The 13,145-nt window shown below is 42.2% G+C and overlaps 8 protein-coding genes across 8 annotated transcripts; 4 read left to right on the forward strand and 4 right to left on the reverse strand.

Annotated features, from left to right (window-relative positions):
- Positions 1–175: 175 nt before the first annotated feature.
- Positions 176–2,102, forward strand: V2V93DRAFT_369832 (uncharacterized protein). The gene is made up of 3 exons (XM_066910116.1): positions 176–1,508; positions 1,578–1,747; positions 1,773–2,102. Exons 1-2 carry the CDS (start codon positions 458–460, stop codon positions 1,619–1,621), a joined length of 1,095 nt encoding a protein of 364 aa, XP_066765729.1. The 5' UTR covers positions 176–457; the 3' UTR covers positions 1,622–1,747; positions 1,773–2,102.
- A 237-nt stretch (positions 2,103–2,339) lies between these two features.
- On the forward strand, positions 2,340–3,115 carry V2V93DRAFT_324248 (meiotic nuclear division protein 1; the record flags this gene model as incomplete). The annotated part of the gene is made up of 3 exons (XM_066907464.1): positions 2,340–2,684; positions 2,766–2,925; positions 3,015–3,115. Coding segments are annotated over 3 exons (606 nt in total), but the record flags the coding sequence as incomplete, so codon positions are not given.
- Positions 3,116–4,217: 1,102 nt separating this feature from the next.
- On the forward strand, positions 4,218–5,423 carry V2V93DRAFT_369837 (60S ribosomal protein uL18). Its single transcript, XM_066910117.1, has 2 exons — positions 4,218–4,337; positions 4,401–5,423. The coding sequence occupies exons 1-2, from the start codon at positions 4,326–4,328 to the stop codon at positions 5,310–5,312; spliced, it is 924 nt and encodes a 307-aa protein (XP_066765731.1). The 5' UTR covers positions 4,218–4,325; the 3' UTR covers positions 5,313–5,423.
- On the reverse strand, positions 5,355–6,480 carry V2V93DRAFT_369840 (DUF543-domain-containing protein). Its single transcript, XM_066910118.1, has 3 exons — positions 6,352–6,480; positions 6,110–6,191; positions 5,355–5,971 (listed from the first exon to the last, which is right to left on the reverse strand). The coding sequence occupies exons 2-3, from the start codon at positions 6,164–6,166 to the stop codon at positions 5,774–5,776; spliced, it is 255 nt and encodes an 84-aa protein (XP_066765732.1). The 5' UTR covers positions 6,167–6,191; positions 6,352–6,480; the 3' UTR covers positions 5,355–5,773.
- A 270-nt stretch (positions 6,481–6,750) lies between these two features.
- Positions 6,751–8,308, forward strand: V2V93DRAFT_369842 (GTP cyclohydrolase II-domain-containing protein). Its single transcript, XM_066910119.1, has 3 exons — positions 6,751–7,472; positions 7,535–7,709; positions 7,778–8,308. The coding sequence occupies exons 1-3, from the start codon at positions 7,004–7,006 to the stop codon at positions 8,097–8,099; spliced, it is 966 nt and encodes a 321-aa protein (XP_066765733.1). The 5' UTR covers positions 6,751–7,003; the 3' UTR covers positions 8,100–8,308.
- Positions 8,309–9,385, reverse strand: V2V93DRAFT_324178 (chaperonin 10-like protein; the record flags this gene model as incomplete). The annotated part of the gene is made up of 2 exons (XM_066907462.1): positions 8,309–9,266; positions 9,324–9,385. 2 exons carry the CDS (start codon positions 9,383–9,385, stop codon positions 8,309–8,311), a joined length of 1,020 nt encoding a protein of 339 aa, XP_066765734.1.
- Positions 9,386–9,760: 375 nt separating this feature from the next.
- V2V93DRAFT_243844 (60S ribosomal protein eL36) lies at positions 9,761–10,992 on the reverse strand. The gene is made up of 5 exons (XM_066907096.1): positions 10,793–10,992; positions 10,488–10,617; positions 10,287–10,415; positions 9,922–10,221; positions 9,761–9,863 (listed from the first exon to the last, which is right to left on the reverse strand). Exons 1-4 carry the CDS (start codon positions 10,812–10,814, stop codon positions 10,188–10,190), a joined length of 315 nt encoding a protein of 104 aa, XP_066765735.1. The 5' UTR covers positions 10,815–10,992; the 3' UTR covers positions 9,761–9,863; positions 9,922–10,187.
- V2V93DRAFT_369850 (glycosyl hydrolase) lies at positions 10,921–13,109 on the reverse strand. Its single transcript, XM_066910120.1, has 4 exons — positions 12,557–13,109; positions 12,032–12,497; positions 11,800–11,976; positions 10,921–11,733 (listed from the first exon to the last, which is right to left on the reverse strand). The coding sequence occupies exons 1-4, from the start codon at positions 12,965–12,967 to the stop codon at positions 11,171–11,173; spliced, it is 1,617 nt and encodes a 538-aa protein (XP_066765736.1). The 5' UTR covers positions 12,968–13,109; the 3' UTR covers positions 10,921–11,170.
- Positions 13,110–13,145: the final 36 nt, after the last annotated feature.

The raw sequence follows: 13,145 nt of genomic DNA on the forward strand, positions 1-13,145 counted from the left end.
TTTGATACATGAAACCAACAAAAATTTGATTCCAAAAAATATAGTTAACACATTTTTCTTTTCAGTTTTTTTATTATTCAGCAAGCCAATAGGATGCAAACAAATACAATCAGAATCAAATGTACACTTGCCGGCTGCGGCGCGCTCCGCCGCCGGTCATTCTCAAGTCTCGCCACTGCTTTCGTAGATGTTTGGTTTGGCCTTTTCACTTGAGCCGCTTTGCTTTCGTAAATGTTTGACTTTTCCCTTTTCACTTGAGCCGCTTTGCAACGCGCGCAATATAATTTCACTGCTTTCCCCCTCTCAGAAATCTTATTTTACTACGTTTTACTTGTCTCTGCAGAGATAGTATTTCTTTGATTGTCAACAGTCATTTTGTGTTGCTGTCAAGCTACCAGTGAACTTATATATTGTTGAACACAGAAGTGCACGCGTGCATCTCGCAAAAATAGTTACCATGGGTGTCTCACTTCCTCTTATGACCGCCCCAGAGCTGGCGGTACACAATAATAAACGCTCAGCATATATCAGTCTTAATCACCGAAAAATTTACGATGTGACTTCTTTTATCGATGAGCATCCCGGCGGATCCGAACTTGTGCTCAAGTACGCGGGTAAAGATGCTACTGATATAATGTCTGACGTGGCATCGCATGAACACTCTGACTCGGCGTACGAGATGCTTGACGAGCTACTTGTTGCTATTTTGGCTACTCCGGATGAAGAGGCTAAACTCCTTGACGGGGTTGTTGACAAAGATGCGTATATGCTTACAGGCGTAAGTAGCGAAAAGGAGTTATCGATTACCACTGATTTTGATGCCGATTACAAGAAAAACAAATTCCTTGATCTTTCCAAACCTTTATTTAAGCAAGTGCTCTTTGGAGGATTCAGCAAGCAATTCTATTTGGAGCAGGTTCACAGACCTCGTCATTACGGCCACGGCTCTGCTCCTTTATTTGGAAATTTCATGGAACCACTGTCAAAGACGGAGTGGTACGTTGTGCCTATCGTTTGGTTACCTATAGTTGCGTATGGAACATATCTCGCCTCGAAAGGTTTGTCAATCTGGACTGTTGTTCCGCTTTGGTGTCTAGGTGTCTTTATATGGACATTTGTCGAGTATATTTTGCACCGCGTGCTCTTCCACATCGATGACCGTCTTCCGGACCATGCTCTATTTCTAGCTCTGCATTTTATCCTTCATGGAGTTCATCATTACCTTCCCATGGATAAGCTGCGACTTGTAATGCCTCCTTCCCTATTCGTTATCCTCGCGTTCCCATTCTACCGTCTAGCGTATTTCTTGTTCCCATATTACATAGCGACGGCTATCTTCAGCGGCGCCATTTTCGGCTACGTGTGCTATGACTGCACACATTATTTTTTACATCACGTTTCTCTACCGTCGTGCTTTAAGAGTGTCAAGACATATCATATGGAACATCACTACAAGAATTATGAACTCGGATTTGGTGTCACTAGTAAATTCTGGGATATTGTTTTCGGTATGTACCATCATTTCTCTTGCTGCCATTTTCGATTATTTAGCTGTTATTAACGTGTGAGTTATATAGGTACCGAATTGGTGGACACTAGCGGCCGTCCCAAAGTTGTATAAGAAACGAAATGAAGGGGAAAAAATAGATCCAAGGATCTACCTCTTTTTAAAGCACGCTAGCGTGAGCGGAGTGCGGCATTCTGAGTACAAGAGCTAGAAAGGTATTGCGTGGTTAGAATTTTTTGATTTTTTTTACTCTTTCTATTCCTTTTTTTTTTTACTCTTTCTATTCCTTTTTTTTTTTTACAGTATGGCTTAATTAGATGTTTGGGCGTAATAATCTTTTCTTTTTATCATTTCTAATTTTCTCTTTTTAAATATACTTTGATGCTATTTTTGTTGGTACATCAACGCTGCAGTATAATAATATTTTGTGTATATCTGTGGTCTATACTCAAGTATTTATTTCTGTGCATTCAAACGAAATGAGTGAATGCAGACCATATAAAGCAACCAAAGTAAATCAATACATTATATGTACTCTATTCAATGCAGATCTAGGAGCGATAGTGTGAGCTTTTTCTGTTTTCATGTTTCGATACTATTATAGATACCGTTAGTGGGCGAGCGCGCGAGTGAGTGATTCAACGTTCGCTCGCTCCTCCTGATTAATATATACGCAGCACACTTCTCGACGACGCAGAGCGGCAAATATTACTTACCACTATTGAACACAAAATTAATTCTGTTTTTTTTTATAAAACAAATATGGTTGGTAAAACAATATATCACTCTAGCAGAGAGAGAATGCACGACTGACATGTCTGATGCTTGCTAGTCTCGCAAGGGAATTTCCGCCGCCGAAAAATCAACTCGCTTGCTTTCATTCTTCCAAGATTCCCTTTCATTTTTTGCGATAAAGGAAATTGAGCGTCAAGGATCTAAAGTTACTGGAATAAACAGTATGCAAATTAAAGATGTGCTACAGGGACTTGTTGATGAAGGTCTAGTTCGATGTGAGAAGATCGGATCAGGGAATTATTATTGGAGTTTTCCATCGGAAACTACGCGAATTAAAGAGTTAAAACTGGTCAATTTACAACAAAAGTTGGAAAGCGAGACCAAAGATATAAATTCTCTCGTTGAGAAAATTGCTTTAGAGACGCAAGATAGAATACCTAGTGTTTGCAGTCGCCTTTCTTTGATCATCAGATAACTCTACCTCTCATGGCTAACAAACATTCGTGCTTCTTTGCTTCTATAGCCACATCGCGATGCCCTTATTCAAAGAGTTAACGCTAAAGAAAGCAAAATACTAGAATTGACTGTCGAGTCGTCAAAGTTCAGCGATATAGACCCAGAACTCTTACAGCAACAGCAGAACACTCTTATACTGGTTAAGACAGCCGTAAACCGCTGGACAGGTACCAACACTCTAGAAATTCGAGAAATGAGACTAAAAGAAAAGAATAGAGGACAGTTAAGAATGATACTGACTATCTTTCTATTTCAGATAATATATTTGCGCTAATGGGATATTTTCGTGCGCAGGGAACCGATATGCAGATTGTGTATAGCGAATTTGGGATTCCGCAAGAGCTAGATTCCGTTTGACGACAAGTGGAATCTGATAAGAGTGCAAAACTTACTTGCTAACTTGCTGAATGTGCCCCTTGCAATGATCACTGCAAAGCGTGTTTTTTTCTATCCCTAGGTTTTGATTATCAGCTGATGTCGACTAGAGGGAATTTCCCTCTTTTGCTATTGCGAAACCGTGATTCATCTAATTTATGAAAACTCTCATTTCATATGATGGTCAGCTGTCAAACGTGTCTCACAGGTTCATGTACCAAAAAAGTTGACTCGATATCTGGAACTGAACCTGATGAGTGAATTTGCGGATATTGTTTATTTGATAAGAATGTACTTCTGCTTGATGTACAAATGAACGAAAGAAACTTTCGTAATACATAACAACTATGGCTCTATTTGATTTTCATATGAAACGGTTTTTGTACTCGTCTCATTTCATATGCCGACGGAGACCAGACTGCTGATTCCTTGATCCTACGCGATGCAAATCACTCGCTTGAACTCATACGAGTACCAGAGAATTGCAGCTGATTAGAGCGGAGAAAAGTCCAAAACACGAGTTAGCGCTACAAACAAAGTCGTCACGTACTCTGTGAAACCTCCAATTTATAAGATACTAAAATTTGCCATGGCAGAATAACGTTGTTCCGGCTTTCATTCATATAAATATCTGGTACAATTTTGCCTTGCAATTTACATACAACCTATTTCTTGTTGAAAAAATCATCAATTCGGATACATCTAGTTTTCGCGTATTAAAAAAGTAAATGCAAATAAATGGAATCTACTTTCGACTGGCTCATTATCTTATTTCTCATTAAATGCTTATCATTGGAAACATAGCAAGAATGTTAGTAGATTATTAAAAGTTCCCAGTAAACCAGAAGCGGAATACCGCATTATATCATCAGCGCCGTTGCTGCCTCCTGCTGTAGCCAGGACCAGGCTGTGAGGGCTAACCCAGGCGAGATTGTTTCCTCAAAGGGTAATATAGATAGAGCAGTCAGCCCCTACCCAAATTCATTTATTTTAATTTTCATATGTAGGGTTAAATAACCCTATATTAGTAGAAGCCCTAATCCTAGTAAATTGATTTTGCGTGACTGTGTTTTTGAATCTTGGGAGTTCTGCGCAGGGCGCGGCCTGGACGAGGCTCATCAAACAACCAGCGACAACTCTCAAGAGCTTTATCGACAGCCAACCGAGAGTATTTGCACCAACATCAGCAACAATGCCGTTCACCGTACGTTTTCCTTTGAATTTGCAGTGATTTGTTGAATAGACTAACCATAATTTGTCAATATAGAAAGCTATCAAGACTCCTCAGTACTTCTCGCGTTACCAGACTCCCTACAGACGGAGACGCGAGGGAAAGACCGACTACTACGCCCGCAAGCGTCTCGTCACTCAGCACAAGGCCAAATACAACTCACCCAAGTACAGACTTGTTGTCCGTTTCACTAACAAGGACATCATTGCTCAGATCGTGTCATCGAAGATTACCGGTGACGTTGTTTTCACTTCGGCTTACGCCCATGAGCTACCCAACTATGGAATCGAGCACGGTCTTACTAACTGGGCTGCTGCCTACGCTGTCGGTCTCTTGATTGCTCGACGAGCACTCCAAAAGCTCGGCCTTGATGAGACTTATGCCGGTGTTGAGGAAGCTGATGGTGAGTTCTCGCTCACTGAGGCCGTTGAAGATGGTCCTCGCCCATTCAAGGCCTACCTTGACGTTGGTCTTCACCGCACTACCACTGGTGCCCGTATCTTTGGTGTTCTCAAGGGCGCCTCTGACGGTGGTATCTACGTTCCTCATAATGAGAAGAGATACCCCGGTTATGATATCGAATCGAAGGAGCTCGACGCCGATACCTTGAGAAAGTACATTGTCTCTGGCCACGTTGCCGAGTACATGGAGACTCTTGCCGATGATGATGAGGAGAAATACAGACAAGTTTTTGCTGGTTACTTGAAGGACAACATTGAGGCCGACACTCTTGAGGATATCTACGTCGATGCCCATGCTAAGATCCGTGAGGACCCTTCGCCCAAGCCTACTCAGAAGAAGTCCAAGGAGGAGTACGCTGCGGAGTCGAAGAAGTATAGACATGTTAAGATTTCTTCCGAGGAGAGACGTGCCAAGCGCGAGGCGAAGATTGCCTCGTTGGTTGGTGCCAACCCGACTGCTGTGGAGGAGGACGAGGACGAGGAGTAAGTTCGAATTCTTGGTATTGGTTAATTAGTCGATTAGTCAGTTGTGTATATTTAAAAAGTTGTAGCGCAATAAAAGTACCTATGAAATGTCTAGCTCTTTTTCAAAACGAATTGGTGTCAATATATAGCCGTCAAATGACAGTAGAGAACAATCGGATAGATTCAGAAGGTTCTACGATAACCTAGGAGTTTTTGTTATTGATATCAGTTTTCTTGCTCATACAAGACTCGCGGCAAGAAACTGAAGAAAAGAACTGTAAAAAAAAGTCTACTAATGTCTCACGAAAAGTGACATATAGAATGACAATAGCTACCAGTACTCTTCATTAAGTACACTACAAATTAAATAATTCAATAATAGAATCAACAAGATCAAAATAAATAAATCAATGCATTCTAATATTCATTAACACCCCACACATATCCACGCACGAAATGTCTGAACAATAAAAAAAGAGACCCTTATGACTTTACGATCCGTACACCGGCATCACCACCACGGAAAATGGCGTCTCCTTCAGAATATCCTCTACCAGCACCAAATCCGACACCCAGCCAGACGGGGAAAGCACGCCTTTTGAATAAGAAAACCGAGGCTACAACGCCGAAACCGAAGCCGAGAGCTGTTTTGACGATGGTATTTGAAACGACGACGTCCCACTAAATATCAAACATCAAGATGTTATTAGAAATTTGTTTTCTCAACGTGAGTTTTGCAGGATTTTTCAAAATGATAAAATTTATAAAGACACAGCGATTTCTGAATCTAGGGATGCTTAAAAGATGGATGATCTTTACCTTATCGTTGAGGAGTTGCTCTGAGGGAGTCTTTTTGACAATAGCCGCTGATGACATGATTTAATATTTGAGAAATGTAAACCTGAGAGATGTAAATAATACGCAGTTAGTCTTCCGCTTAACAAAATACAATAAAATAAATAGAACAAAGAGAAAATATTAAACCTGACAGTTTGCAATCCCTTTGCGTCAAAGTAAAACAACTCGAACGGATCTCACTCGGCGAACAGACACTGACTTACCGAAGCAAACGACAAGCAAACAATTGACAAATATTTATGATATAATAATATAATCTCGAAAATATTATTCCAAATGAAGAAAGAGATTGATTTGCGGGGAGAGCGAATATGCAATTGACTGTTGCTCGTTCTCGATTTCTCCCGGCCTTGCGCCAATTAGATCTGTGGCCGGCTTGTGCATTTGAATCTATACAGTTATGCAGTATATCTAAACCATTACTAATCATACGATTGAAATCACTGCCAAATTGTAAAATTTATCATGTTTTCCATACGAATAAGTAGATATAATCAGGTTTAGAATAATTAGTAGAGATCTTTTTTTTTTATAGTAGAAGAAAGCTATAACGGCACTTACGTCATATGAGCAAGCAGCCATCTTACTCGTGCTTAGCTAATATTACTGCACAGTTAGTCAAATGATGAAATAGGCACCATTTTAGTGATATCAACGCTTTATAAGCCGAGAGTGTCATGAGTGGGTCTTTAATCACGGCGCTCCCCGCAGGAAACGAAATTTAGTGAGTCTTCAAGAAGAGTCCCACAGTCTTCCTGATACCTTGTATCCGCAATTTTGTATTCTCTTTGTCTTGATACACTAGCCATATATGAACAAATAGAATTGAATTTGAGTTGAATACTTCTTCACCGCATGTCTGAATTCCCCTCGTTTGTTTCCCCGAGGCTGGAGCCCGCGGAGGTTGTCTCTGGTACCCCCCCCGCTTTAGACTTGCCGTCCATCATCTCGCCCTCATTCACGCCTCTCGATACGCTCCCATCGACACCGAATCCGATTCCGGTGACTAAAGACTATGAGCCGGTGCCGAGTTTACCCGAGACACTCCCGGAGGTGGAGTGTCTTGTCCGCGCGCGCATTCCGACTACAACAGGCACGGAGATCTTTCTGCATTTATACAAGAATAACGTGGATGAGAAGGAGCACCTTGCAATCGTCTTTGGAAATGATATACGAAGTAAGAGCTTAGATAGGGTGCGCGAAGGAGAGACTGAAATGGACCGTATGATTAGAGGCGCTTATGTCGGCAGATTATATCCTGGTCGCCAGACAAGTAAAGAAGACCCAAAGTTGGCCTCCGGCGATGCACACCCTGACCATAAAAGTATTATTACTTTGTAGTGCATGCTTTGTTGTGCAGATTGCTTACCCGGAAATTCAATCTAGGTACCTTAGTTCGAATTCACTCTGAGTGCTACACTGGAGAGACCGCCTGGTCAGCGCGGTGCGATTGTGGCGAGCAACTCGATGAAGCAGCTCGATTAATGGCGAAAGAAAATCATGGTGTCGTGGTCTACTTACGACAAGAAGGCCGAGGTATCGGTCTCGGCGAGAAGTTAAAGTACACACTTCAAATACTTTATATGTATAAACTTGATGCTAATTACTGACATTCTTTTGATAATGTAGAGCATATAATCTACAAGATCTAGGCGCCGACACCGTCACAGCCAACCTACTTCTCCGACACCCAGCAGATGCGCGATCTTACTCTCTCGCCACAGCCATTCTACTCGATCTCGGACAAACTGAAATCCGTCTTCTTACAAACAATCCCGACAAAATCGCTGCCGTTGAGGGCAAACATCGGGAAATCAAAGTTACAGATCGTGTGCCTATGGTACCGCTTGCATGGAAACACGATGATGCTGGAATTCGGAGTAAGGAGGTTGAAGGGTATTTGAAAACGAAGATTGAGCGCATGGGGCATTTATTGGATAAACCTTTTTGATTTGAAAATATTCGTACTCGCACTGTTGGAAGCAGAAGCTAATTATGACTGCTATTTTTTTCTGTGAATTAATTGGCCTTTTTATTCGGACCCTGCATTTAAAGATAAGCCGTCAAGGTAAAAAAAATCAGGTTTTACTATATCAGGACTTGTTTCATTAAGATCACTAAAGACTGTCAATTAAATATATAACGATATCTCATAAAAAATTACAAGTCAGGAGTATCAGCGATACGAAATACGTTCTTATAACCGCTAACCTTGAACGCCTTCAAATCCGCGAGAGCCTTACCAACACCAGCAAGGCCACCCTCGGCGACAACGTACTTGTGGCCTTTGTATTTACCCTCATACAGCCACTTGCTCAATTGCTGAAAAAACACCCAAGCGAAGTCACGTCTAGCCGGATCCTTGCCGTGAGCAACACCTACCATTTCGACGTCAATGTCGATATTGTAATGAGCAAGCTTCTCTTTATCGAAGAGCTCGGGCAAGATAAGCGAGATCTTTGCGCCGGGAACACGATCGAGAGAAGCAGCGACGTTCTCAACTGATCCCTTCTCCGAGACACAGTCCCAGGCATATTTGAGGACCTGGCCCGACTTGAGGTGCGAGCGGATTGCGGCAGGAACGTCGTCGGTCTCGCGGTAATCGACAACGACGTCAGCACCAGCGTCGAGAGCAACCTGCTTTGATTTGCCGGCGACACCAATGATAGGGTGAATACCAGCGAGTTTGGCAAGCTGAATAGAGAGAACACCAACAGAAGTCGAGGCTCCATAAATGAGCAACGGAATGTCCTCGGTAGCCGGACGCCATGGAGTAGGTAGCCCGAGGATATCAAACAAGCCATATCCACCGGTCAGGGCTGCAAGCGGCAAAGTAGCAGCCTCCTCAAATGAGACCGAATCCGGAATCAAAAAAGTGCAGTAATCGTATGCAACAGCGTACTCGGCAAAGGATCCATAAGGGGCACCCATCTCATGGAAAGCGGCAACGCGGTCACCAACTTGGAGTCCGTGAACATTTGCCCCGAGCTTCTCGACAACGCCGGCGATATCATCTCCAGAATTGTGCGGAGTGTTTTTGTACAGGGGGTATTTCCAGTCTTTCGGGTTAGATCCAGAGACGACAACCTTGATTAAGACCTGGTTGGGGCCTGCGGTACTGGAGAGCAACAATGTTAGCTGTGATCAATTGCCCATAGCAAGGCAACAGACATACGGAATAGGCGATACTATGATCTTGGTATTCTTCAGATCCGGAGCAACAATAACTTCTTTCATCGACATATTCGCAACTGATAATAAGCAATTGAGGTTGATCCAAAGGGTTAATGTGAAAAGCAGAAGACGATACTGTGGTGGAAAACGATGGTGGAATTGCAGTTGCAGATCGACTTAGCATGCTAATTAGTCCGTGCCCCCATTTGTAATCAGGGTTGGTAATCGGGATTTTTCAATTCCTGTGATTTCCATTCAACGGTGCTCCTACAAACTAAGAAAGACATAGCTATTATCGGTAATTTGAATACATCAGCTTATCACTTTTTAAAATACATGCTGATACTAATGATGCTGTGTGATTGAGAGTGGGACACACGGCCGAAGCACAGTAATAAGCAAGGTTTGCATATGTAAGCGCTTCAAGCAAAAGCACATTTACTCCGCTGGGAGTATTTAACCAATCATATTTATATGGTCAATCGGTGTTTTGTTTCTAAGCCTGCTTCCCTGATAAACAACTATCTATTACTTGATAAAGCTATTCACCATGCCGGTTAATAGAGAGTGAGAGTTCAACGACACAGCTGTAGAGTTACCAAGTAAATATTTGATAAATAGGATAGTGTCACCAAATAGAATTGTATCGCGACCAACTTAAGTGTCATATATGCTAAAACAGGTTGAAAACACTAGCTACGAAGATATGTCCAATCAGAGCCAAGGGAGCTGATGAAATACTCTTAAATACTGTGACATGCCAATGACATTCATTCTTAATAGAGACATATATATAATTACACGATAGCAATCCCTAATATGAAAACCGACCCCATTTTTGATCTCCTGTAATAACGAAAGCACTTTAATGACCAGCTCTTCTCGACTCAGCAATAACTCTGTGCAACAAGAAAAGTTAGATATGACGGCGCATGAAATTAAAAAAATCCTAGACTCAACGTACCTGGTGAGATCCTCAACTTTGCTCTTCGCCCGGCCAAAAGTACCGAGTCTCTTCTTGGCTAACTTTCTAGCACGCTTGTCCTTGCTGTTGCGGATCAACTCCATAACGCGACGCTCATATGGAGCAAGACTAAACATCTACTGTTAGCCTTCATTCTTCGCTGTGATGGAACAACAATTCAGCTTCATATAAAACACATACCCAGAGACCTCGCGGATCAACTCCCTGACGAAAGTAGCACGCTTGGAAGTCTTTCCCTTGGAGCGCGAAATACGAGCCTTGGGCTCACGAACGGTGACCTTGTGGCCCTTGTTCAGGCCGACGATGAGACCTATTCAAAAAAACAATCACATGTTAGAAAAGTTCGAAACTAGTCACCTGTATATTTCTTTCAAAAAATCTCTTGATATTTTTTTTTGACCGTCACCGAATGAATAACCAGCATATTCGAGATTTTTTGGGAAACAAACAAGCGAGATAATAAGAATCCAATTCCATTAACATACCTGTCTTCTCGGTGGGTGCCATTGTTAATATTGGTGAATGTCGAGATATGGAGCTGGAATTTCAAGACTCGATCGTGCCTGTAGATGTTTCGCAATTCAGTTGGTTACCACAAGCTGTCTGCAAAATAACTAGGGTTATGCGTGACTGCTTTTAATTTGTAGGGTTAATGCTTTCTACATCACCTAACCCGATGTTTAAGATAGAGTTTAAAGATTTAAGTCCTAGTCGAGTCCTATGTTCCTGTATGTTCATTTATAGTTTGAGCGACAGTGAAGACCAACTCTTAGATTATCGTAAATTAACTCATCTTTTGCTGAATAAATTCGGTAGCTGCACCGAATCAATCATCAAAGCAACGGGATTGTAATGTAGTGATGTCAGCAGGTATATTCAAGGCTGATGTTGGAAAAGTCCGCAGGACTCAAACAGGGCTCCATTTCTCCAAATGCATAAATTCCTAGCATGACTCCAGTATACGCCATTCCAAGGGGAGGGGGAAGTGTCATGATCTCTGTGGCTACTGTTGATAAGCCATGGAATCCCGACTCCTCGACATACCCGACAGTATAGCTCATGGAAGTGCATCTAATTTCTAACCGCGTAGATTTCTTAAAACCGTCAGATAACACTTCTTTTTTAGTATCAAACTTTCCTTGTCCATCGACTGGCATGGTAATCACAACAAGTTTGTCTCCATTTTTATTCTTTCTGATTCCGATGCTGAGATAGCAGAACGAGTTCCAAAAAGCAACTGCACCAGCTTCGTATGTTTCTTTATCAGGCACAAAATCAAGATCGACGGCCCAAGTCATAGATTTGTCGGACTGCTTTCGTAGCAGCATTGATGGCGATTCAGGAGAAGAAAGATCATAGCATGAGCCGTAAATTCGAAGATATCCGTCCCGTTCCTTCAGAGAATGATAAGGTCTCAGGGGAGTGTCTGCAGCAGAGAAAACAAACTGTTAAACTAATCACGATTTACCACGCAAAATCATACATGACCTACGTTTATGATACCATCCTAGCTCCAGCTCAGAGCGATCCAGATTTGCTGTCCATATACGTGGAGGCTCCGGTAGCGTATACGTATTTGGGCCCTCTCCAGTCAATTCAATCGGCTGTCCGTTGTTGAACACCGGCCAGTCATCCTTCCACACAACCGGGAGCAGAAATGTTTCACGTCCTAGATAAATATTGAGTAAATTGGCAAGCACTCGTAAGCTTCAGAGCAGACAAACCCAATGGACTATCTATCCAGCTGCCGTCGGACATCTTAGTGGGTCTAACCGCAAGTAATACTGCCCACCAGTTCCCTTCGCTATCCTCCACCAAATCGGCATGGCCAGTATTTTGCACATTGCTATCATTGGTGTTGCTAACTAACGGATTGACAGTTCCTATAGGTCCTACCTCGTACGGGCCCAACGGCCCAGCAGATGAGCGACTGACCCATTCTGAATGGTGAGCTTCAGTTCCGCCCTCGGCAGTGAATAAATAATAGTAAGAACCTCGTTTGATAATATGAGAGCCCTCAGCAAGTCCTGAAGGTGCAATCCGTAGAATAAGAGGCACCGTCAATGACCGACCGGTTTTGATATCGATCTCAGATACGTGAATTGCAAAATGCTTTTCTATATTGTCCGGAGGATTGTGGAGCTTATATGTTGTGGAAAGAAAAACCCTTCCGTCATCTTCAAAAAACAGCTATAAATTGAAATATGTTAGCACTGTGTTCGGAATCAGAAGCATCTGGTAGCAATTACGTCCTGATCGAAGCCAGGCTGGTCAAAATAGATTGGATCAGACCAACTATTTTCCTTCCAAATATTGTCCGTCCACACCACAAATCCCCGATGCCAAACACGCTCACCAATCTTAGGCCGATATCTATCCCACTTTCCGGTCGTAACATACCATCTTTTTTCCCTTTCCATATATCGAATAGTTGATGCCCAAATACCCGCTCCTGGTTCTACGGTGCGCATCTCAAGCTGAGACCGTCTAGTGAGAACATTGCCAATTTGCTGCCATTTTATAAGATCCGATGAGTGATATACGGGAATACCGGGAAAGAATTCAAATGTTGAGGTAATCAAAAAAAAGGAATCACCAACTCGACAAAGGGATGGATCTGGATTAAATCCAGTGATAATAGGATTTCGAAATGATGGCATCTGCTTAGTGTAATGTACAGTATTATAGTCTGTACTATAAATTTAGGAACTTAAAAGTAAAATAACAACTTTATGTGTCTATATATTAATAAGGAGAATGTGTTTGAATGAACGTATGAATAACAATACTTCTATGTGTTTGGTTGCGCGGGGAAGGCGCGGGGTTTTTTCCGGACTA

Source organism: Kockiozyma suomiensis (assembly GCF_038497685.1).
Source record: "Kockiozyma suomiensis strain NRRL Y-17356 unplaced genomic scaffold V2V93scaffold_7, whole genome shotgun sequence".
NCBI lineage: Eukaryota > Fungi > Ascomycota > Lipomycetes > Lipomycetales > Lipomycetaceae > Kockiozyma > Kockiozyma suomiensis.